The sequence below is a fragment of the Lissotriton helveticus genome, chromosome 2_1 (assembly GCF_964261635.1).
Source record: "Lissotriton helveticus chromosome 2_1, aLisHel1.1, whole genome shotgun sequence".
Lineage (NCBI taxonomy): Eukaryota > Metazoa > Chordata > Amphibia > Caudata > Salamandridae > Lissotriton > Lissotriton helveticus.
This window is the reverse complement of record NC_136059.1, coordinates 360,982,071-361,007,041: the sequence shown is the minus strand read 5'-3', so window position 1 is coordinate 361,007,041 and position 24,971 is coordinate 360,982,071. Positions and strand designations below refer to the sequence as shown.

The 24,971-nt window shown below is 50.0% G+C and overlaps 1 protein-coding gene across 2 annotated transcripts in view; it reads left to right on the top strand.

Annotated features, from left to right (window-relative positions):
- The window catches only part of NUP155 (nucleoporin 155), an 898,957-nt gene that overhangs the window by 206,636 nt on the left and 667,350 nt on the right, over nucleotides 1–24,971 (top strand). For both annotated transcript variants that reach the window (XM_078674974.1, XM_078674975.1), the window contains exon 13: nucleotides 6,919–7,089. In XM_078674974.1, coding sequence (XP_078531100.1) covers nucleotides 6,919–7,089 — 171 coding nt within the window. The remainder of the gene's footprint in view (nucleotides 1–6,918; nucleotides 7,090–24,971) is intronic.

The following is a 24,971-nucleotide window of genomic DNA, read 5'->3' as shown; positions in this document are numbered from 1 at the left end:
GCGATGGCACTCCCCCCACCTCCTCATCACTCCGGGGCCCGGGGATGGGGTCCCGGGCCCCTCCGCTTCACTGGGGGCCCGAGGATGGGGTCCTGGGCACATCTTCGAGGGGGGGGTGCGATGGGGCTCCCCCCGCCTCCATCTTTGGGGGCCAGGGTGGGCTCCTGGCCCCCATGCAGGGCAACTTCACGGGGAGCGCGACGGCGCTCCCCGGCTTCCCTTCTCCATGGGGGCAGCTCTGAGACCGGCGGCGGAGCCCCACGCGCTTCGTCGTCGGTTTCTTAGGGGTCAAAGGTCGCCTACCTTCCAGGGGCCATATCTCAGCCCCTGGGGGTCTGACCTGCCCCATTTTCACGTCTTCTCGCTCCTGGTGGAGCACTCTCCTTGGTCCTCCAGGCCTCCAAGAGGGTGCATTCTGCAGGGAGTGATCTTCACTGGCTCCCTGCGCCTCTCTTCTCCCTGCGCAGAGGCCTCCTCTTCTGCGTCCCGGCCCTGGTCTCTTCTTCTGGCGCTGTTAGGGCCCTGGGGGGCAGTCAGGGGGTCTCTCCTTCCAACTGCCCATTGCACTAGGCTCCAGCACCTTCCGCCTCAGCAGACCACACCCCAGAGAGAGCTTCTCTTCCTGTTCAATGACTTTTTAAAAGTTGAGTAGGGGGCTGGCAGGAAGTCTCTGTGTGTCCCATCAAACAGCGACACATCACTCCCCTGCCCCCTCCTTCTTGTCCAGCCTCTGGGTTTGTTCAAAATGGCGTCGTCCAGTGTCTCTGGCCACATGGCCTCTGAAACCCAAATCCTTCCCCCCTCACTGCCTTCTCTCCTGGGTGCAAACTGGTGCCTGGCACCCAGCGACAGCAGTTGATGGATTGGCTGGAAGCTCCACCTATCTTTCCTCCTTGGAGGGAAGATCTTCGCTCTGGGAAGAAAGGTCATTAATCTAACCTGCCATGGCCAGACCCCAGCCAGGGCGTTTCCGGACGACCCAAAAGCAGTACAAATATGACTTTGGACTCATTTTCACATCTGCTACACTGGACAGTAGTGCGTGTCTGGAATCTGTAGGCTTTGTGGAAGTCATTTTAGCCATGGGCCCCACATCCCCATAGGGAAATAATGAAGTGAAAACACTGTAAGACACACTGACTTTCCCTGGCATGTTCCTTTCCAGTGTGTAAAGCCTATTCCATGTCACCACCCAATTCTGCCTAAGTCCTGCGCACGCTAGGAATCTCCCCTGCGCAGCCCCTACACGTGTGCACACGCATGTACACCCGTGTCTGCATGTAACCAGCACAGTGTCCCATACTCCAGCTGCTGCGCCGCGGTTTAGTCAAGCCAGGGGTACACCAGTAAAATCTCCATGCAGTCTCCTTCATTATGAGTTCACTGTGGGTGAGTCCCAGATTATGAGGCTCCCCCACAGTAAAAGCTCAACAATTAGGTGCTCAAAAAGCAAAAAATCCAGGCGGCCCATAGTGTCAGAACCACCTTCTAACACCCTGCCTCGCCACAAATCCCTACGGGGCTCCCTGTGGCGTCGCAGGTGATCGCCGGGACTCCGGGCTTGCCCCCGAGCCCCATCGCCCCTCTGAGCAGGCGGCTGCGTCACCAGAGGTCAAGCCGGCGCCATTTCGGCGCCGGGAGCCCTCCTCCGGCGGAGCCCTCCTCCGGCTCCGGTGGAGTCTCGGGTGGAGGCCGGCGCCTGGGGTGCCTTCCCGAATCCCTCACGGTCCTCGGCGCGGGCGGCTGCCCATCGGAGGCCGATCCGGCGCCTTTTCGGCACTGCACCTTCGCTGGTCTGGTGTCGGCCTCGCTCCATTCTCCTGGAGAGCATGTGGTAGCAGGAGTCGGCCCGGCGCCACAGATGCCCATTCCGGCGCCGGTCGACGCTGATCAGGGGCCAATGGTGGACTCCACGGAGCTGCGCCGGATCCAGGTTCTTGATTCGTCTCCTGAGGTCCGTCATCTGTTGGTGTGTTTTTCCCCGGAGACCGGGCGCCGTGTAGTTTCTTTTTCACTGGCATCTTCCAGGGAAGCCTCTTTGCCGTCCCCACAGCCAAACTCCTCACACCCTTCTTTCCGTGGCTCGCAGCTGGTTTCTCCACCGGCCTCTCCACCTTCCCCTGAGGCCCTTCATGTCCCTCATTCCTCTGTGGATCCTCCTCTGTGCCGGGGCTGGCCGCTTCTCCCTGGACTTGGGGATGGGCGGCACTGTCTGCAACCGTCACCCACGGAGGAATTGCTTTCACCTCCGCGGTGCCCTACTGAGGCCAGTGTTGCCTTTGTTCATGCTATTTCTGCGGCTGCTGGTATTCTGAGGATGGGTGAACCTGTCACTCCATTTCCTACAGACAACCTCTTGGAGATTCTCCACCAGGGCTCTGTGGACAGGAGTTGTTCCTTCCTTTTGAAGCGTCACTCCATAATTCACTTATGGTGGCTTGGGGGTGCCCTGCCATGGGTGATCCGGTGCCTCAGGCACCAATGCACCGCCATCGTCCTGCTCCGCACGACCCGGTCTGTCTGTCTTTCCACCCTTCAACTCAAGGCGCTCTACTGCGAAATGCCTTTCCGTGTTTGCCTGTGTTGTTGTTCCCTCTGTCTCGGGAGGCCCGGTGGTTAGATTCATAGGGACTTAATGTCTTCACTTCTTCCAGTGCTGCCTTGAGGGCGCTTAACACTGACCAGGGCTACTTCTAGCCTGTGGGATTCTTTGGAGTCCCTTCTTGCTCATGTCTCTCATGAGGGTGCCCGTGCTGAACTGCGGGGCCATGTGTTGGATGGTAAAGAGTTGGCCGCGTTTATTCTTTGTGCGGCTGTGGATGTTGCCGATGCTATTGGCCGTGCTATGGCCACTTCTGTGGCTCCCCGTCGCCATGCTTGGCTACGCGATGCTGTTTTTCCTGAAAATATTAGAGAGCGTCTGGTCGACCTCCCTTTTGACGGGGTCCTGCTGTTTAATACTCATGCAGACTCTGCCATTCAGGGTCTTCTTGTGGGGCTCCGTCGTCCTCCTCCTCCTCAGTAAGTTAGTTTGCTGATCCTCCGCGTTTTGGTGGGAGGCGTTATCCCACTTGCTCCTGGTATTTGGTTTTTGTAGTGGCTTTTACACTTTCTGTGAGGGTTACTGTGCCCTCTGGGTTCTTGGTTGGCCCCTCTCTTCAGTTGGCTGCTGGTCCAGCCCCCTTTGTTGGTACGCCTGTGCTTTCTGGCTGATTACTAAGCCTTCAGTGTTTTTTTCCGCAGGTCTATGATTTTCTCCTCTGATGCGGCATTGTTTTTTCCCTAAGAGTGGTTCCAACGCTTTCTTGGGACGTGTCCTACAATATGTGGGGTACATGTAGCTATTGTATAGCCCTGTCTTACACAGGAAGGGTGTGGACTCCTCCTTGCGGGTTCGTCACCCTTCCTGGTGTGGCTGTATTACGATGGTGCGGTCTTTGGCCTTACTGGGGCATGACTTGGCCGTCTACGGCGTTGTGCCGCGGTGTTTTACCCGTTGCCTGCCGTTTCCTGTGTTGACGGCCTGGTCCGTCCTACTTGTTACTCCTCTCCTTTTCTAGCTAATCACACTGCTTTGTGGATAGGTTCTGTCCGGTTGGTCCCCTTTAGGGGTCGTTTGGGACTGTTTCCTGGCCTTGCCCTTGTTTGAACCCAACGTGGTCCGGGCGTTTAGTTTTGTAGCGTTTTCAGCGGCTGGCTGCCCCTGCCTGCTATTCTGTTCTGTGGCTGGAGGCCTTGGCGTGGGCCCTGGCGCTCCTGCTGCTGTCCTGCAGGGCCATGGTGAGATTACGTTCTTATTCTTCTGCCTGCCTTATTGCCGAGGCGCCTATCTTCAGGCTGTGATGGGCTCGGCTGCCCTCGTCACTAGGTATGTTTCCCGGTGAAGGGCTTTGCCGTGCTTCTGCCTCTTCTCCTTGGAGTCTTTAGGTGGCTCTTCTTCCTCTGCGTTGTCGGTACCTTAGGACTTCCAGTTGAGGTCCATGGTATGTTGACTGGGCTTAAGGTGTTTTGGCCTCCTTCGTATTACCCTTGCTTCTCCTGTTGGTGAAGGCTGGGTTGCCTTTTTTGATGTTCTAATACATCCCCTGTGGGGCAGGTGTACCTCCACGATGCTGAGGTTCTCTTCAGCTTAGGGCCTGTGACTCATCCCGTGTTGCGGTGGACGGGGCTATTTTTCCCTGTGCTTGTCTGAGCTGGAGAGGTCTTCTCGCAGACCCTCCTCGCCTTTGGGTATGGCTAGAGTATCTATTCTACATTAAGGAATCTGCGGTTAGTTGTCTCTATCAGATGTACTAGTCACTTACCTTCGGTAACGGTGTACCTGGTAGAGAGGATTCTAGCCACAGATTCCTTTACGACTCTCCCTTCCTCCCCATTTCTGCGAAGACCCTTCTCGGTCTTATGCACTCGCCTGCTTCTGGACGGCGTTCCTCTGCGAGTGCCTTTTTCTTAGTCGCTCCCTAGGAGGATGCTCGCCTAGTTGTTGGTGCTCCATTCCTTCTTTCTGGCGATTGGGTGACGAATGCCTGGGTGCTTCGGTGCCCATGCATTTGGTCTCCAATGTAGGATTCGTTTGTGCCCTGCTTCCTTGTGTTGCTTGCCCTTCTGACTCTGACAGTCCTTGGGGTTGAGGTCCCCTGGCTGGGTCTCACCCCTTGGTTCTTTTAGGGGATCCCCCCTGCTGGTGTTGTTGGTGGATGACTTGTCATTGCTCTTCAGTTCTGGCCTTGGACCCCTTCTTGGCTCCGGGCGGTGGTTGCAGACTTCTTCGTCTGCTGTGCCCTTTTTCACTTGCTTTCTGCCTCCAGGGAGGCTGTTCTGTTGGTTGCAGGCTTGCTTGCAGTAGCTGCGCTCTGTTCTTTCATTCCTTGATTTAGTGCCTGGCACTATTCTGGATGGTGCTGTTCCTCACCTTTCATTTCTTTCCCTTCTGTAAAGTTGGGTTTTCGCACACTGTTCCAGTATTCTCACAGTTTCGTTTGTGATGGCTCCGCGTTGTGGCGCGAAAAAGTTCTCAGAAGAAAACTGACATAGGCACGCCGTGGTGGTACTTATGTATCCTCGCTGACGTGATGAACGTGGACGACATCAGGGTGGAGTCATGTGGTGCCCCCCCCCCCCCCCCCCCCCCCCCCCCCGGCGTGCAGGGATGCTGTGGCAGAAAGGTTTTCCGGATCCAGTCTCACGCCTGGGGATAATTCTACGTTAACGAATCTGCTGCTAAAATCGTCTCTACCAGATGCATCGTTACGGAAGTTAAGTAACTCGTATTTCAGTTATTTATTAATTATAAATGGAAGTGTGATGCTATGAGTTCGAAAGAGGTGCTGAGCATTGTTGAATCCTCACCCCAAGAAACCAAAATGCTGCCCAACCTCAGCATGAGAACTTTGAGATGCAGCTCTTTTGGTTTCAACTGCCAAATGGCTTCCAAAGACACTCAAATCCTACATGACCTCTGTCAAAATAGCCCAGACTTTTGAAACATTGACTCATGTTTGCTGGCCACGAAGGAATAGTTGGACTGCTATGTCCTCTGCCTCCTGCCAACAAAACCGAAATCTTTACTTTTGTAAAAGCCCCAGTAGTGATCCTATTTACATGGGCAGCATTACAAGCTCAAGTAGTTACAAAAATGCCCATTTGCACCTCTACAACATTTCTAAATTCTGCTCTGCATTCGGATTTCTCCAGCGGTCCTCGTCATTTAGGCAAATATGCTCTCCATATTTTTGTACAGTTGTCCCATCTTGCTAAATCCACCATTCAAAACAGTGTCTAAACTATATATGATTGAAAACCGAGTTTTCAGGCTTATTTTTGGTCTTAAAAACATAACCACATTTCTGCCTATCGATCTAAATTTAAGCTAATCACGTCCCTAGCACATTTGGAAATGTGCAAATCGAAAAAGAACCCACGTACCGAACAGTCTTTTTTTGTACTGAAAAAAAAACAAAATACTCCTCCCTTACTCTAAAGACATTAAGCACATCACCTCCAAATGGCAAAGACAAAGACTTTATGGAGAACGCCTTACTACAGCAGGGCTAGAACTATGCAATGATCTTTCCAAATACTTCAAAAAATGCCCCAGTTTCAAAGCGGTTGAGAAAAACATAATTTTAAACAATCTTTCACCTAATGACTAATGGATTCTTGAGCTTTTTTCTGCAATTGTTTTACGCTTGCTTTTGTCCTGTCTTCTCTCTCTTTTACCACCCTCTCTCTCCAACCAATATCTCTCTATACCTTGGGACTAGAGTTATTTTCTGGTACGTGCCTAATATTTAAATAAATATAAATGCAAATATGAACTTACTGACCCACACCAAATGTCCTGTACGTCACATATCACTTGTAATATATTGCTAAATAATTGTAGCAATATTTTACATTCAGAGACTGCATGACTTGCATTTTTAGAATTTGATCCATTAACCAAAATAAATTATTCTGTTTTATGACCACCTACTGTGAATCTGAGAGAGTGCAGACTCGGGCATCTTCCGAGCCTTTCATTAGTTTGCGGATTATAAGCATTTTTGAAACACAATTTATTCCCTTAAGTGGACGATAGTCCTCTTTTAAGTTTGTAACCAGACTTTCTCAGCATATTTGAGACTCAGTCCTAGATAACTGGAATGAAAGGAAGAGTTAACCTGCATAACTTAAATGTTTCACACCTGTATGTTGTAGATGCATAAATCAAGTCCTTTAGGGCTGGTGGATGAGAAATTCGCACTGGTTTTCAGTTTTTATACGAGTTATAACCCATCCCTCATGTCCATATAGCAATCCCAAATCAAAGAAAGCAGACATCTGAGGCAGTGCCGATAGAATGCCAGTTAATTAATGCATGTTTGAAGTTTAGTTTTTTAAATGTGTAAATCTGACCAATTTCTTTTTTTTTATTAGATGACCACTCGTGTGGATGGACATTCCTGGGCACTTTCTGCCATCGACGAGTGTAAATTAGAAAAAATCACAACACCTTTGAATAAGGACTTTGTTCCTATTACAGACCCACCAGTCCTTGTACAGCAACACATGATCCCACCTAAGAAATTTGTTCTTTTATCTGCACAGGTCAGCTCAAATCAACTGTACTGTTATTGTGGCAGACTATGTTGTCAACATTTTTACCAACAGTCTTATGCATAAAACTGAAAGATTGGACTAGTCACTGTACTTAGCTCATCTTATTGTAGAAGTGTAGGCATTTAGCCACTATGGTTGCCTTTAATAACGCATTTAAATTACAAGTATGGCTACACATCGTTTTTTCTGAATTAGTAATTATTGTAACATTATTTAAGGGCATTTATGTTGTGTTCTTTTCAGCCATGTGTTTGAATTACTTCGGAATGTATTTTACTATGCCTCAAAGTTGTACTTCTTAGGATTCCTTCACTGAATATATTTTTTATCCTGCTCTTCATAGCAAAGTAATAGCGGTTTTCAAATCCTTTAATATTGATTGAAGTTTGGGTTACAGTATGTCCACATTATTTACATATTTGCTGCATTGACTAGCTTGGTTAAAAGAAGGTGCAGTATAAAGCTTTAAATGAATCTTTACACAATTATGTACACATTTGTCATGGGCTGTTTTTTTGTTGTTTTTTCCTTCTTCTTAGTTTGCTTATTTGTGCATTAGTTTGGACACTGGAATAACTCAAAATTAGTTTAAGTATATTGTTAGACTATTCCTTGTTTACCCAAACTCATATTTGTATTTTCATGGCAAGGGAATTCCTGTTCTCTTCCTCTTTACTCATTCAAAATGAAAGGCAGCCACTACCTTTGCAATGAAAAAGGCACTCTTTCAATTCCTTGCATATTCCTTTCAGTCTGTATTGTAGAAGTAGGAGCTGTTGATTTACAACTTTTGTGAGGTAGTCAAAGCCTTTCTATTGCCAAGCAGAGCACATATTTAGTTTCTCTAGAACAGGCGGAAAATAAGTCCTAATGATCTGGAAATGATGAAATGCAATGAGATGTGACTCTACAAGGACATTTTAAAAGCCTAAGCAATTGTTATGGATTTGATTGCGAACCTGGGGTAGTGGCTGAAGATTAAATGAAGTATAGGTGGGAAACTCAAACTTAAATATTTAATTTTTTGACTCAGACCCTTAACCCCTTCCACGCTCAGCTCGTCATGAGGTACACCTCTCGTACGCTCATGACGAGCTGAGCTCGTCATGAACCGCGGGATTTGCAAATCTTTAGCGCGCAGCGGGAAAACGCGCCGCGCGCATGTGGTTAAGAATTAGCATAAAAAATGCTTTGAAAGAACATACTGTTGCATAAAATCGCTTATAATTAACCTTTAATTATTTGTCTTTGATCCGAACGGTCAGCTGGCAGCCATTTTTAAACTACACCCCTCCAAATTTAACCCTCTTGTTCTATCAGTGCCTCTCATGTGACATCGTCAAAGATAGCTAGAGAGGTCCCTGTTGGTCCCCATCCATAAAAAGGGGACGGGCCACAATCTCCTAGCAATGTAAGAGGCATTGCAATCATGGACGTAGAGGGGAAATGTTTTGTTAAAATTCTCAGTGAAGGGCTAGAAATTTGAATCCCGGGAGTAGCAACTAATTAAATTTTTCCAAACTAAGTTTTTAAAAAGGATGAACCATTGAGGACAGTCTCTTTTGCCTCAACCACCGTGATTGGAGATTCGATGGAAAAAAAGGGTAAGCAACTCTACGCAGCATTCATCAACTTTGCCACTGCTTTCAACAGCTTTACGAGAGGTGTCTTATGGAAGAAATTTAAAAAATGGGGCATTACACCAGACCTTTGAAGGGCGACAACTGCTCTCTACACTGACACGTAGGTGAAAGTTAGAGTTTCACCATCTAAATGTTAAATGTCGTATACTTGTAAAGCGCACAGCTGCCCCAGCAAAGGATCGTCCCGGCGCTGTATACCGCTGGGGAACCCATCCTGGCTTTCCCTGTGAGATGGTCCCTCCTGGGCATCTCCAAGGTGAAGACAAGCATCCCCGGCGCTGATGGGGCCGTTAGTAGAGATTAAGCAAGCTATTGCCCAGAGTTGCTGAGTGGGACCCATGGTTGGAGTAGGCACCGAGGCGAGAATTATCGAGTCCGCTGACCATGGCCCAAGACCCTGCCGCGTCGGGAATCGAACCCTGGTCCCGGGCTGACCTCTGCTTCCGGGTCTGCCGCCTCTAACCAGTGAGCCACACCACTTAAAAAAATATTGTCACCAACAGAGGCTTGAAACAAGGCTGTAACCTTGCGCCACGGTTGTTACATCTCTACTTAGCAGACCTTCCGGCTACCCTGACTTCTGTCTCAGCATTTCCACCGAAATTCCTGATTAGAAATTTCAGGCGCTACAATATGCCAATGACACCGTTCTTTTGGACCAAACGTGATGCTTCAAGGATTATTGGATTCACATGGGCAGTTTTGCAAGAAATAGAATTGAAATAAACATTGCTAAAACAAATCTGGTGATTTATGGCTGAAAACTTATTAAAAAGGGTTCTGTGGCCTTGAACAATTTGACGGTAGAGAGATCACCATCACACAATTACTTGGGGATATGGGTGGACCACAAATGGCGTGAGCTCATACACCTGAATGCCCTAAAAAACATCTCTCAAGCACGAACTGGAGTTTCACAAAGATATATAAGAATCCGGGCTGCCCAGGTCAAAGTCCAGTAAGAAGATTGATCCCCAGAAAACGAATGCCCACATTATCATACTACGTGCACCTATTCTGTTGAATATTAGCTACGTGCACCTATTCTGTTTAATATTGGCTCGTGCACCTATTCTGTTTAATATTAGCTCGTGCACCTATTCTGTTTACTATTAGCTCGTGCACCTATTCTGTTTAATATTAGCTCGTGCACCTATTCTGTTTAATATTAGCTCGTGCACCTATTCTGTTTAATATTAGCTCGTGCACCTATTCTGTTTAATATTAGCTTGTGCACCTATTCTGTTTAATATTAGCTCGTGCACCTATTCTGTTTGCACATTATCATAAGGCACCACTGCACTTCCAAGCAAGCTTGTCGCTTGGCTAGATAGGAAACAATGCAATTGCTACCTACAAATTGTCCATCTGCCTTTACGCACCAGGTTATCTCAAATTCGATTGGAACTCAAACTCTTGAGACAAAATCTTATGCTTATGGCTAGATTTCTATCCTATTGTCTCAAGGCGCAGACAGCCCACAATGGATCTCTCAAGAGCCTTACTTGGCGAGAAAAAATGTGTGAAGGTTCAGCTTGGAACACTCGTCTTAAATAGGCATTACACAATCTGGATGCAGCAGATCTTTGGGAAGCCTCTGCTCTCCCCTGCCCCCAATTACAAGATGGGGCATTTACCAAGCAGGCAAAAATCATCTTTGCCCTGGCTGATTCAGAGGAGCTGGCAAAATGTGCACATAGCTGCTGGGTGCTCAAACTTTTTCGACCATCTGCGACTGCCTACATACTTAACTTCACCTCTTTTGCAGCCGTAGAAATACTGGCTGATGCAACTTCGATCTGATAGAGACTACTAGCCGCAGATTCCTTCACGTAGAACTATCCCCAGGCTTGAGACTGAGCCCGGAATGTTTTTGCCGCAGCATCCCTGCGCGTCCGTGACGTCAAAGAGGACACATAAGTCCCACCCCGGTGCGCCTACATCAGTTTTTTCTCTTTCCGCGTTGAGCTCTTGCAAGTTTTCAAGCCTTCTATCCCTTTCTTTTTTCACGTTCGGAACAGTGTGCGAATGCCTTCGGGCTTCAAGATGTGCCCCTCTTGTGCCAGTCCCAAGTCGGCGACAGACCTTCACCCAGTTTGCGTGTGGTGTCTGGGTGGGCACCGGGACTCGGAGAGCTGTGACGCAGGCCGGCACCTCCAGCCTAAGTCGCCGCGGGGGCGCCGGATGAAGTTGCTATTGGCGCACTTATCCAGGTATTTGTCCTCTCAGCGTCCGTCCCCTGCCTCGGAAGCAAGGAACCGCCGGTTTCGTCTGTGACATCGTCTTTTGCCACGGCCCCAAGGGCGTGGCTCACCGGCTGGTAGGTCCCTCAGTTTATCTCCGAGGCCTTGTCCCCCATCCGCGATGGGCTCCTGCTTCCTCCGGGACATGCGCCCCCGCCTGTCGCCTCCCTATCCGCCGTTTCTTGGCGGGGAGGCGACTAAGGCCCAAATGACAGCCTATGCTGTGGCTCTGCAGGCTTCTTTGGCCCTTTCTCCACGCCCGAGACGTCCGCGGATCCCTTGCCTCATGCGGGGACTTTCGCGGAGTTGCCGGCAGCTCCGGCCCCGAAGATCTCGGCTCCTGGTCGTAGGAGAATGGCGCCATCGGGGTGTGGTCCTTCAGGGCTCCCCTCTTCGGTGCCTAGCGTCCCTGTCTCGCCGCAAATCCCTACGGGGCTCCCTGTGGTGTCACGGGTGATCGCCGGGACCCCGGGCTTGTCCCCGGGTCCCCCTCGGCCCTCTGAGCCGGCAGCTGCCTCACCAGAGGTTGAGCTGGCACCGTCACGGGTAGCGGCTGGGTCTTGGGGTGCTTTCCCGAGTTTCCCTCGATCCTCGGCGCGGGCGGCTGCTCCGTCCGAGGCTGTGCTGACGCTGCAAGTGGCCCCTCCGGCCCCACATGACGCTGCTCAGACGCCGCCGATGACCTCCACGTAATCGTGCTGGCGCCGGGTTCTGGATTCGTCTCTTGCAGTCCCTTTGTCTCCGGAGGTCTGTCATATGTCGATGTGTTCCTCCCTGGAGGAAGAGTGCCGTGTAGTTGCCTTTTCGCCGGCATCTTCTAGAGGAGGCTCTTCGCTGTCCTTGCGGCCGATATCCTCGAACCCTTCTTTCCTGAGCTCGCGGCTGGTTTCTTCACCGGCATTTTCTCCTCCTGGGGCCCTCCGGGTCCCTCATTCCTCGTTGGATCCTCCACTATGTCGGGGCTGGACGCCCCCCCCTCTCCTTCCCCCCGGAACCGGGGAAGGGCGGCTCAGTCTGCGATTGTCTCCCATGGAGGAATTGCTTTCCCCTCCGTGGAGCCTTTCTGAGGCCAGTGTTGCCTTTGTCGGGCTATTTCCACAGCTGCTGGTATTTTGTATCTACAGACCACCTCTTGGGGGTTCCCCATTGGGGCTTTGTTTTCTGGGAGTGGTTTCTTCCTTTTGAGGCGTCACTCCATGATTCTCTTAGGGGGGCCTGGAGGCACCCTGCCACGGGCGATCCAGTGCCTCAGGTGCTTCTGCACCGCCATCGGCCAGCTCCGCATGACCCGGTCTGTCTTTCTTTCCACCCTTCTACTCAAGGCGCTCTACTGCATACTGCCTTTCCGTGCTTGCCTGTAGTGTTGTTCCCTCCGTCTTGGGAGGCCTGGTAGTTAGATTCATGGGGGCGTAATGTCTTCGCTTCTTCCAGCGCTGCCTTGAGAGCGCTTAACACCTTGTGTGTTGACCAGGGCTACTTCTAGTCTGTGGGGTTCGGTGGAGTCCCATCTTTCTTCTGTCTCTCATGAGGGTGCCCGTGCTGATCTGCGGGACTTGTAATGGATGGTATAGAGTTGACCACATTTGTTCTTCGTGCGGCTTTGGATGTCACCGATGCTACTGGCCATGCTTGGCTACGCGAGGCTGTTTTTCCTGAATCTCTTAGGGAGCGTCTGGTCGACCTCCCCTTTGACGGGACCCTGCTGTTTTAATACTCTGGCGGAATCAGCCATCCAGCGTCTTCTGGTGGGCTTTGTCCTCCTCCTCCTCCTCCTCAGTGGGTGATTTGTTGATCCTCCAGGTCTTAGTGGGAGGTGTTCTCCCACTGCTCCTGGAACCTGGCGTGGGGTGAACGTTACACTTTATGTGAGACATTCTGTGCACTCCAGGCCCTGAGCTGGCCTACCTCTTCAGTTGGGGTTCAGCCCCCGTTGGCAAGAGTGTTCTTTTTGGCTGCTTGCTAAGCCTTCTGTGGGTTTTGCCGCAGGGTTTCTACTTTGTTCTCTGAAGCGGGATTTCTTCCCTGAGAGTGGTTCCAATACTTCCTGGGCCGTGTCCTACCCTATGTGGGGTATTTGTGGCTATTGGAAGGGTGGTCTTCCCCTTGTGGGTTCCTTTCCTTTCTTGGTATTACTGTATGCCACCGGTGGGTTTCTTGGACGGCTGCGGTGTGGGGCGGCGTTCTGCCTCTGGTTTGCTATTGGCCTGGTCCCACTTCTGGTGTCCAAAAGGGTTATTCCCTGAATTGACGACTTTGTTCGTCCTACTTGTTCGGTGACTGGTTAAGTACCCGGCGACGTCCGCCTGTTCTTCTGGTCCGGCCAAGGGCTTTAGAGTGAGGCCTGGGACGCCACCTTCTGGCTTTCCGGAGCTTATGAGACTATTTCCTCTTTTCACGCGCCTTATTATCGAGACGCTGTTCGGTGTGGCTGTTGACATCCAGTTGGACGAGTCCGACTGCACTCTTCACCGGGTGTGTTCCGTTCCCAGTGGGGGGGGCTCTTGCCCTCATTTCGGCTCTTCTCCTTTGAGTCTCTGGGTTGCTCTGCCTCCTTTTTGTGTTAACTGCACCCGAGGCTCCTGTGGAGGTCCCTGGTACATGGACTGCTGTTCTCTTTTTCTATTGCCTGCCCCTGGAGGGGGCTTTCTTTGGAGGTCCCTGGTACGCTGGCTAATGGTCTCCTTTCGCGATGCCTATGCCTTCGTTCCGCTGGAGGTCCCTGGTACATCGGCTGTTGGCTTCTTTTTGTATTGCCTGTACCTGGGGCTTCTGATGGAGGTCCCTGGTAAAACGGCTGCTAGTCTCCTCTCATCTTGCCTGTGCCTGGGGCTTCCGGTGGAGGTCCATGGTGCATTGGCTGATGTCCTTTTTCCGTATGGCCTTGTTGCAAAGTCATCCTGTGCCCTGGGCACCCCCCAACTTTTGCTGACTGGAACTGGTGGTAACTGACTCTGACTGACACTGGGCTCTGTTTAACCAAGCCCAGTGCCAGTGCCAAGCTAAAAGAACACATTAGAATACAGTTAAGACACCCAACATACACTAGGGTACACTATGGTATGGTGGGGTACCCCTGTAATTGGCATGACCTACCCCATAAGCCCCTAGTATGTAATAGGGCAGGGGATTGAAACTACCTAGAAGTCTCCAGTATCCTGGGGCAGGGCAGTTTAGAGGCCAGCAGATTTTCTGCACTAGCATTTGTGCAGTGCTGAAGCCTGAGGTCAGTTTAAAAGCTTCCCTGGTGGCCAGGACTGCTTTTAAACCTTAAATTGTGCCCAAACTCGACCTTCGGGGTAGGGGCCTTTAACAATGAAAAACCTACCATGTTTTTCCATATTAGGGACCCCCAGGGTCACCTCTAGGTATCCCAGGGGTGGGGAGTCAGTTATCTATAAGGTACGCCCTTATAAAATGAGTTTTTACATGCCTGGGTAAAGTGAAATTTTACATTTCACTCCCTATATTGTGTTAAAGAGCTGCTCAAATTCGACTTTGATGCTAGAAGAATTGGGTAAGGATAATCTGCATGATTTCTGCAGATCCAGAACCCCTGAAGTCTCCCCTAGTTGCACAGGGGGTGGGGGTCCTGTAGAAATTAGGGAAATACTTATTAAATATGGTTTTATAAGCCCTGGTTCTTGAAAAGTGGCCCAAGTCATGTTCGAGGCATGTGGGCTGCTAAATTCATATCTTAGCATTAGATCGTCCTGGAAGAGTCTTCGAAGTATCCTGAGATGGGTGGCTCCTCCCCTGGACTACAGTGCGCATGGGCATCGGCTCCATCCCCAGATTGTTTTTTTCCGCCATTGGGTTCGGATGTGGTCTCGACGTCTTTCTGTCGAAACCGAGAAAACCTTACTTTTAGCGGCCAAAAGGCCTCGATTTTTTGCGTCGGTATTGTTTGCGCACGGTCTCGAGTCTTCCGTCTCTTGGAGCCGGAATAAGCGGAGTTTTCATTCGCTTTCTGGACTTTGAGGCCTTCTCATCGCAACACGACTGCAAAACTTTTCGGACATGGAGCGGAGCCCGTTTAAGTACTGCCCGCTTTGTGGGTCCAAGTACCCACACATCGATCTACACCCCGTCTGTAACAAATGCCTTTCGCCTGACCACGACGACGGCAAGTGCAAGGCATGTGCACAGTTCCGCTCAAAGAAGACTCTCAAGCTTCGGCGCGCGGTGCGCATGGAAGCTAGACAAGCGGCCCCGGATCCGGAGAACATCTTCGGAGACCAGGAAGAAGAGGACCAGGGTCATCATCTTCAAATCTCCCCACCCGAGACGGAGGTCGAGGCGGATCCGGGAGACGACGACGGAGTCGTGGGTCAAGGCCTTGAATACGTCGACGAGGTAGGGGACGACGATGAGATTTATGGGGCCGCGGCAGATAGCTCGGGGGACGAGCTCTGCCCCGAAGGTTACGAAGATACCGACCGGGTCACGGGATCGCCTGTTGGCCTTACCCAAGACCCGTTGCCGCAAGCCACGGCCCCGCCTTCTGGCCCGGCCACGGACTTACTTGCCGAGCAGACTGTTTCGAAACCGAAACCATCGGGATCGACAACACCTATGATGGCCGACCCGAAAACGAAACTGAAACTTAAGGACTCGAGTGTCCCTAAGATGGCTGCCGTACCGGCAAAAACGACTGTGCCCGCTACTCCATCGACTCCGTCGACCTCCGGTCCGCAGAAGTCGAAAAAGGCCGTCGATTCCGCCGCTGCAAAATCGAAATCGACGCCAGTGGAGGGGGCCTCTAAGAACGATGGTCGGCACGGATCGACGGCTGCGCTGCCGTCCAAGCACGCCAAAGCCAGCTCCAAAGACGCTACGCAAGCGCACGGATCGAAGACTGCCACGTCGACGCCCCGGTCCCAGGAATCGGGGGCGGTGTCAACGGGATCCGCGCCCAAAGCGCACAAGGCCCACAAAGATGTCGGATCCGAGGGAAAGATCAGACCATCCTCGACGGCGCCAAAACAAACTGTGAGTGAGACGTCCCTCATCGCCGACTCACTACAGCGAATCAGGGAGAAGGCCTCTGCTCCGTCGGCTCCGATACCATCGCCGCAGCCGCAAAAGGACAATCCAGCAAAACCTTCTGGAAAGCTTCTCTTTATTTTGCCGCCGAAGGAGGCGCCAAAAGCCTTTTCCACCAAATCGGCGCTGAAACAGGTGATTTCTTCACCGGCTGGCCCTCTTCCACGTCGGGTACTCAAATCTGAGGATGATTCAGAGCATTTCATCGACGCTGATACAGGGAAACTGACCCTCTATAAGAGGAAGATCACTTCGGAGTCAGTGGACTCATATGTCATCCCACTGAAAAAGAAGAGGGTGCCCCTTGATGCTTCGGGCCTCATGGAACTAATCCAGCCTCCTCCGAGACGAAGCCCTACTCCCTCACCAGAACACTCTGCGGGTGAGGGGTATGATGAGGACGAGCAATACAATTTCCCTATCAACGAACCTGATGCGCAACAGGATTCATATGATGACACTGGTGACCAAGGCACCCAAAGTGTGGGGCAGGACCCGCAGCTCTTTAATGCACGTGCATCCCCAACTGAGGATTCAGCAGGTTTTCATGCACTACTCGAAAGGGCAGCAGCCAATCATGATGTGGACATGCATGCCGACCCGGTTGAGGAAGACTTCCTTTTCGACACATTTTCAGTCTCTGAAAGGACAGTAAAGACTCTGCCTATGCTTAAAGGAGTCCTCAAGCATGCTGGGGACATATTTAAGGAGCCTACAAGAGCAAGAGTGGTCAATCCACGTATTGAAAAGAAGTACAGACCTGCACCTGCAGACCCCGCATACATTCGGGGACAGTTGCCACTGGACTCTCTTGTGGTCGCCAATGCCAGGAAACGTGCCAACTCCCAAACCACGGGTGAAGCTCCTCCCCCGGATAAGGAGTCTAAAGTGCTAGAGGCAGGGGGCAAAAGAGTAGCTGCGCAGGCATCAAACTTTTGGCGCATTGCCAATACACAGGCACTCTTAGCGCGTTACGATAGGGCGCACTACGACACCCTAGAACAGATTATACAACACCTGCCTCCACAGTTCCAAGAAGGCACTAAACTGCTTATTGAGGAGGGGAAGCTAATCTCAAACGCAGCCATCAAGTGTGCCCTCGACGCAGCAGACACAGCTGCTAGAGCTATCAACACTAGCGTTATGCTGAGACGACAGGCGTGGCTACGCATCTCAGGGTTTAAACAGGATATTCAGACAACAATTCTTAATCAGCCAGTCAATCCTGATAGTCTGTTTGGTCCAGATGTTGACACCACCCTAGAGAAAATTAAAAAGGACACAGAGACTGCTAAGTCCATGGGGGCCCTACAGTCACAACAGTTTCGTGGCAGCAATTTTCGTCGCTCAGGTGCACGTGGAGTCACCAGAGGACAAATGGCTCAACAATCCCAGTTCTCAAAAGGAGGAGCACAATCCTCGTTCACGAAACAGAACAAGGGAGGTTACAGAAACAACAGCAACACAGGTCGCGGCAGAGGAAACAACAGCTCCCGCTCCTCTACCCCAAGCAAACAGTGACTCTCTGTCACTGCCCCCCGACCACTTAACACCTGTCGGGGGGAGACTGCAGCAGTTCCTGCCCGTCTGGAGAAACATAACCACAGACAGGTGGGTGCGACAACTAATCCAGTATGGTTATTGCCTAGAGTTGAAATCCACTCCACCCAACATCCCGCCAAGGCAAAGACCTATGTCCGCAGAGCACTTGCTCTTATTGCAGCAGGAGGTAGTGGTGATTATGCAAAAAGGCGCAATCGAGCTCGTGCCGGTGGGAGAGGAAGGTACAGGGGTGTATTCACTGTACTTCCTTATTCCGAAGAAGGACGGATCTCTCAGACCCATTCTAGATCTACGTCCCCTCAACCTGTATATACTATCAAAACATTTCCACATGCTCACTCTCCAACAGATTCTTCCCTTGCTAAACCAAGGGGACTTCTTAGCAACCTTAGATCTCAAGGATGCTTATTTCCACATTCCACTACACCCGTCCCACAGGAAATACCTCAGGTTCACTATTCAAGGCGAGCATTACCAGTTCAAGGTACTACCCTTCGGAGTCACCACAGCCCCAAGGGTGTTTACCAAGTGTCTGGCGACAGTAGCAGCGCACCTCAGGAGGCAGAACATCCATGTCTACCCCTACCTGGACGACTGGCTCGTGCAAGCCAAGTCGGAGCAACAGTGCGCCGCGGACATGTCGACTACAATTCACCTTCTTCACAATCTGGGTTTCTCGCTGAACTACCCAAAGTCGCATCTTCAGCCGGCACATGTCCGGCAGTTCCTAGGTGCGACGATCAACACCCTGACGGCCATGGCTCAGCCAAACCAAGTCAGGATAGACAGCATGCAGTCTCTGATCCAAAAGTTCAGACCACAACACTCGCTTCCAGCGAGAGTGTTCATGCAGTTGTTAGGCATGATGGCCTCCTGCATCTTCATAGTCCCGCACGCACGGTTACATATGCGCCCGCTCCAGGAGTGCTTAGCGAATCAGTGGACACAGGCTCAAGGGCAATTGACAGACCTAGTGTTGGTTACCAGTCGGGCATACGACTCTCTGCATTGGTGGACTCCACACAACCTTTGCAAGGGCCGACTGTTCCAAGAGCCTGTGCCGCAGATTACCCTGACAACGGACGCATCTCTCCAGGGATGGGGAGCTCATCTGCTCGATTACACAGTGCAGGGACTATGGACGACGCAGCAACAGAAGATGCACATCAACTATCTGGAACTGATGGCAATCTTCATGGCAATAAAGTCCTTCATTGTACATCTGTGCAACAAGGTAGTGTTAGTCCGGACGGACAACATGACCGCGATGTACTACATTCAAAAGCAGGGAGGCACCCACTCGCCACAGCTGTCTCATCTGGCTCAGAGCATGTGGAAGTGGGCCATTCAGAGGAACATTTTCCTCATGGCAGAACACCTCCCAGGGAAGGACAACCAGATGGCGGATCTGCTCAGCAGGTACAGCCATCAAATGCACGAGTGGGAGATACACCCATCTGTCCTCCACCCGTACTTCCAGCAGTGGGGTCATCCGGAGATAGACCTGTTTGCCACAAAAGAAAACGCAAAATGCCAACACTTTGCCGCCAGGTTCCCTCACCCACAGTCGCAGGGGAATGCGATATGGATGAACTGGTCAGGCAAATTTGCGTACGCTTTTCCGCCAGCCCCTCTGATACCGCTGGTCGCAAGAAAGCTAAGGCAGCACGCGATGACTCTCATCCTAGTTGCTCCAACGTGGGCGCGCCAAGCATGGTACACCACGTTCCTCGAACTCTCAGTGGTGCCGCATCAAAGACTGCGCCTCACGCCCAGTCTTTTAACGCAGAACCATGGAGAAATTCAGCATCCAGATCCGCAACAGCTCAACCTGGCGATCTGGCTCCTGAAGTCCTAGAGTTTGGATACCTTAACCTACCTCCAGAATGCATGGACATCATCAAGGAGGCAAGGAAGCCAACTACCAGAGCATGCTATGCTGCGAAATGGAAGCGTTTTGTCATTTACTGTACTACCAATGACATCAACCCGCTAGATGCATCTATCCCTGACATCATTTGCTACCTGTTGCATCTTTACAAGTGCAATCTAGCGTACACTTCCATTCGGATACATCTATCCGCCATAGCGGCTTACCTTCAAAACAGGCAACACCTCTCTGTCTTCAGAGTGCCTGCCATTAAAGCCTTTCTTGAAGGCCTGAAACGAGTCATTCCCCCAAGAACACCACCAGCTCCGGTGTGGAACCTCAATGTGGTCCTCACCAGACTGATGGGACCACCTTTTGAGCCACTGCACTCGTGTGAACTCCAGTTCCTAACGTGGAAAGTGGCTTTCCTAATAGCTATCACGTCACTGAGGCGTGTTAGTGAGCTACAAGCGCTCACAATCCAAGAGCCATTCATTCAGATTCATCCAAATAGAGTAGTGCTACGCACTAACCCCAAATTCCTTCCGAAGGTGGTGTCACAGTTTCATCTCAACCAAACTATTGACTTGCCGGCATTCTTCTAAAACCCACAAACGGTGGCGGAAAGAATGCTCCATACCTTAGATGTACGGAGGACGTTGATGTACTACATAGACAGGACACAACCCTTTAGAAAGACAAAACAACTCTTTGTTGCCTTCGCACCACAACACAAAGGCAACCCTATTTCCAAAGCAGGAATAGCCAGGTGGATTGTTAAGTGCATCCAGATCTGTTATCAAAAGGCCAAGCGCACTTTAACGATACCCCCAAGGGCGCACTCCACACGCAAATTGGGGGCATCCATGGCTTTCCTAGGGAACATTCCTTTAGAGGATATTTGCAGAGCAGCCACGTGGGTTACACCACATACCTTTACAAAACACTACTGTGTTGATGTACATTCCAAGCAGCAAGCTGCTGTAGGACAGGCTGTTCTCAAAACACTTTTTCAGGTTTCTGCAGCTGGCACAGGCAACCGCCGCTGATGGAGGGACTGCTATGTATTCTATGCTAAGATATGAATTTAGCAGCCCACATGCCTCGAACTGAATATGCTACTTACCAGTATGCATCTGTTCTTGGCATGTAGGGCTGCTAACATTCATATCGCCCGCCCTCCTCCCCGGTGCCTGTCGCAGCTGCAGATATACTATTGTATTTATTCATTAGCATGGACATCCTTTGCACTTTTCACTCCATCTTCTGCCACAATGGCGAAAAACAATCTGGGGATGGAGCCGATGCCCATGCGCACTGTAGTCCAGGGGAGGAGCCACCCATCTCAGGATACTTCGAAGACTCTTCCAGGACGATCTAATGCTAAGATGTGAATGTTAGCAGCCCTACATGCCAAGAACAGATGCATACTGGTAAGTAGCATATTCATTCCCCATTGCAAACCCCATGGCCCATAGGTTAACATGGTAGGAAGTGATTGATTAATAAATATTGATAGTAGAGGACTAGCCGGACCATTCAATGACTTCCCAGAATGGTAGTAGTAAATCCAACAATATTATATTGTTGAATTTCTCCTAAAGTGTACATACAAGAAGTTATAAGACTTTCTTGTTTGTAAGTCCGGATTCAGCCTTTCAGTGGTCTGTCCAGATTGGTCCGAGTTAAGTGGATTAGCCAGGCTGCTGGGAGGGCAGTGTACTGGTCTATAGGAATGCCACGCCAGGAGGTGGCGTCGTAAACTATGCTCTTCAAAGGCTGAGGGGAGGCCTGGGTTTCAGTCCACTCTGACAGTCTTGACCCAGAGTCAGGGCTAGGCTTAAGGAAGGTATGTGCAGATGGTAGGGGGAGAGTCCATGGAGATAAGCCATCCCAGGGGGTGTGTTTAGCCAGCTCTTACCTCCTTGCTGGAAAATCAGCCATTATGGATTTGGAAGAATGATGCACTCTGGGACAAACTAATGCCACACTCTACAGGATGTGGTCATAACCATGAGGCGTTGCCCTGCTCCCATTGGTCAGCAGTGACCTGGTGCTTGACCCAGAGAATTTTGAATAGGTATCTGAGAGGGGCAGAGCCCTCCAGATCTGCTGCTTGAAACTGAATGAAGCAAGAAGTGCCCTGCTGAAGATTTTGCTGTGCAAGGAACTCTAAGGCCTGACCTCTGAAGACTGCACCATCTGAAACAACAGCCCTGTGGATTACCTTGCTGCCAAAAGACTCAAGAGTGGAACTCCCTGCAAGCTACAGGTTAACAGAGCTCACCTGGACAGCCCCACAAAGAATTCAAAGCCTGGAGTACCAGTGGATTTCTAAGGGTTTTGTTCAAGTGGATTGCGGAATTGAAGTCTCACACTTTCAAGGACCCTCTTTGAGATTCCAGAACCTTGGATTGTGTGTTTGATACTTTGGGACCCACAAGCAGAACTCCAGGAAGGTGTTCTAACTGGACCCCGCTTGCTGAAGAAGGCGGCCCACTACAGTGGTGAGAAAATTCTTCAGAACAATTTATAAAGGTGCGTCCCTGACAGATAACGAAATGACTTAAGGGGCACTGTTGGTTTCTAAGCACTAGAAAGTGACTAATCTTTAAAAATTCATATTTCTGGTTCCCTACAGTGGATTATTTTCGTTTTGGTGTCATTTAAAAGATAAAAATATTACCTATTTTTATAAATTGGTGTTGGGTTTTTATTTTGTATTGTGTCTTAATTATTTACTGAAATGGTGTTTTTGAATGCTTTACATACCTGTCTTTGAAGTTAAGCCTGTCTGCTCGCAGCCCCATTACCAAGGGTTGAGCAAAGGAATAATTTTCTAAGACCTATGCTGAGTCCTATCAGGTGTTAGTGGCCTTATTGCCAGTGGCAGACCTACATTTGCCCCTACCAATAGCCCACTTTCCAACAGGCCTTCCTTCTCTTGCATGGTGACGGCGGGTCCGCCGCGTGTCGTGGAGACACACTCCCAGTGGAGTGGTGTTCTGTGCAGCCCAGTCTGCTTGGGGGGGGGGAGGGGACTGTTTTTTTTCCCTCTCCCTGTGGTTCATCTCCTGTTGGGGAGGACTGGGTTATTCCCTGTCCCGGCGTTTTTGACCCCTGTCGGGGTCTTGGGTTCGCCTGAGCTGGGAGGGCCTCTCGCAGACTCTCCTTCCCCTTGGGTATGGCTAGGGTATCTATTCTACGTGAAGGAATCTACGGCTAGTAGTCTGTATCAGATGTACGAATTACTTACCTTCGGTAATGATGTCTCTGGTAGAGACGATTCTAGCTGCAGGTTCCTTCACAACCCGCCCTTGTTGTGGTGGTTGTTGTTCCATTCAGGACCTCACGGGCACTTCTGCGACCTTTCACTCTAGCCACAAGTGTGGGGTTCGCGCGTTCTTCTTCTTTTTCTTCCTCTTCTTCTTTTGTTGATGGCGTTTCTGCCCGTGGCAGTCTTTGGGCCGAGGTGCCTTAGTTGGTCTTGACTTAGGTTTTCGGGACCCCTTCTTCCTACTAGTGTTGTATGTGCTTGACTGGTCATTGCTCTACTCTCTGACCTTGGTGTCCCTTTAGGGTTGCGGGTTGTGGCGGCAGCCTTCTTGGTTTTTGGTCTGATGTGTATTTTCACCTGCTTCTGCCCTGGGGAGCTGTTGTATTTGTTTGCAGGATTGCTTTCCAGTAGCAGTGCCCAGTTATTTCAGTCCAGGTCTTGATGCCTCAGTGCTGGGCTCTATTCTGGATGGTTCTGTTCCTCACCATTGTTTCTTTCCCTTCTGTTTAGTGGGTTTTTTCGCACACTATTCCAGAATTCTCACAGTTTTTGCTGATGATGGCTCCGCGTTGTGGCGTGGAAAAATTCTCAGAAGAAAACTGACGTAGGTGCGCCGGGTTGGGACTTGTGTACTTTCTGACGTCACGGACGCGGAGGAAGTCAGGCGGAGTCACGTGGTGCCGTCCCCCCCAGCACGCCGGGTCCAGTCTCACGCCTGGGGATAATTCTACATGAAGGAATCTGCGGCTAGAATCTTCTCTACCAGATCCATCATTACCGAAGGTAAGTAATTCTTACATTTGGCCTGATCCCGTTAAAAGGCTATAGATATGGTAGACCAGAGGTCTCCAACCTTTTCAGTAATGAGAGCTACTTTTTTCATTGAAAATCATCCTTAGCTGTTAGTATTAGGGTTGTAATTGGGGCAACAGAAGACAAGATTACGTTAGTGGCCATTGTATGTAGGATTACCCCCAGTGATCAGATCAGTGAAACAGGAGGGTTGCAAGCAGTAATGTAAAAAGGCTTAGTTAATTTGAAATGCCTTTACGTGGGTAATTCCATACTATACCATAAACATTTATAAAGCGCTCGGCTACCACCAACGGCGGTGTCCCGGCACTAAGAGTAGCAGCGTGGTCAGATGGGGTAAAAGGAACTAGCTTGGGCAAATCAAATGGCCATGTTTTTAATGCCTTCCTGAAAGCTTTACACAGGTGACTGGGCATAGAATTCCAAAGAGCGGCTGTTCTTACTGCAAATGCTCGCCCACCAATCCTGGCTTTGACAAAGCGAGGTGTGTGGAGAAGCATCTGAGAGTTGTATTGATAGGTCCTGTTCTGGTGATATTTCTGAAGTCTCTGTTTCAGGTATCCTGGACCTTTATCCCTTGAGGCTCTATAGGCAAGAGACAATGCCTTAAATTCGATTCTCCTTTTCACTGGGAGCCAGTGAAGGTTACGCAAATGAGGAGAAATGTAATGTTGGTGAGACACTTTTTTGATGAACCACGCTGTAGCGTTCTGGACTTTCTGCAATGTTTGGGTAAGATAGGCAGGGAGACCCCAGGTACAAGCTGTTAGCATAGTCCAGCTGAGATGTAATAAGAACTAAACACCACTGGGTATGGGCTCCCAAGCAGCAAGGCCAAACCCTGCCTTGTATCTACTACAAAAAAGTTGCCAATGCTGCTAATATCAGTCAATCAATTGTTTGTCTTACTCACACACGAATAGAACACTATGTGAGAAGTATCTGATTTTTTGAATCAATCTTTTAGATTTTCATTTTATTTCAAGTTTTCATTTTTTCATTTACTTTTTGTACATTTTAAATATTCCAACAAAACATTTCAAAAACATCACATAAACAAACATTTAATCATTATTGTTCCACCTCCCCTTCGTCTCATTCATACACACTATCACTAAAGATCTTTGTCAAACATACTCAACACGCATTCATACTCCTAACACTCTAATATCAAAAAACTTTATTTGTACAATTTATATACAATTTTTCAAAAGGAAACCATAGAATCTAATTTCAAAGCGTAAATCACTATAATACAAGTATCATTATATTTTCTTATGGTTTCAACATGACAAGGAGATGTAATAAGGGCATGGACTATTTTAGCCTGACAGTCCATCGGCTGCAGGTGGAGGAATCTTTGCAAGGTTTTAAGTTTCCAAAAGTAAGCTCTGGAAACTTGACCAATCGAAATTTCT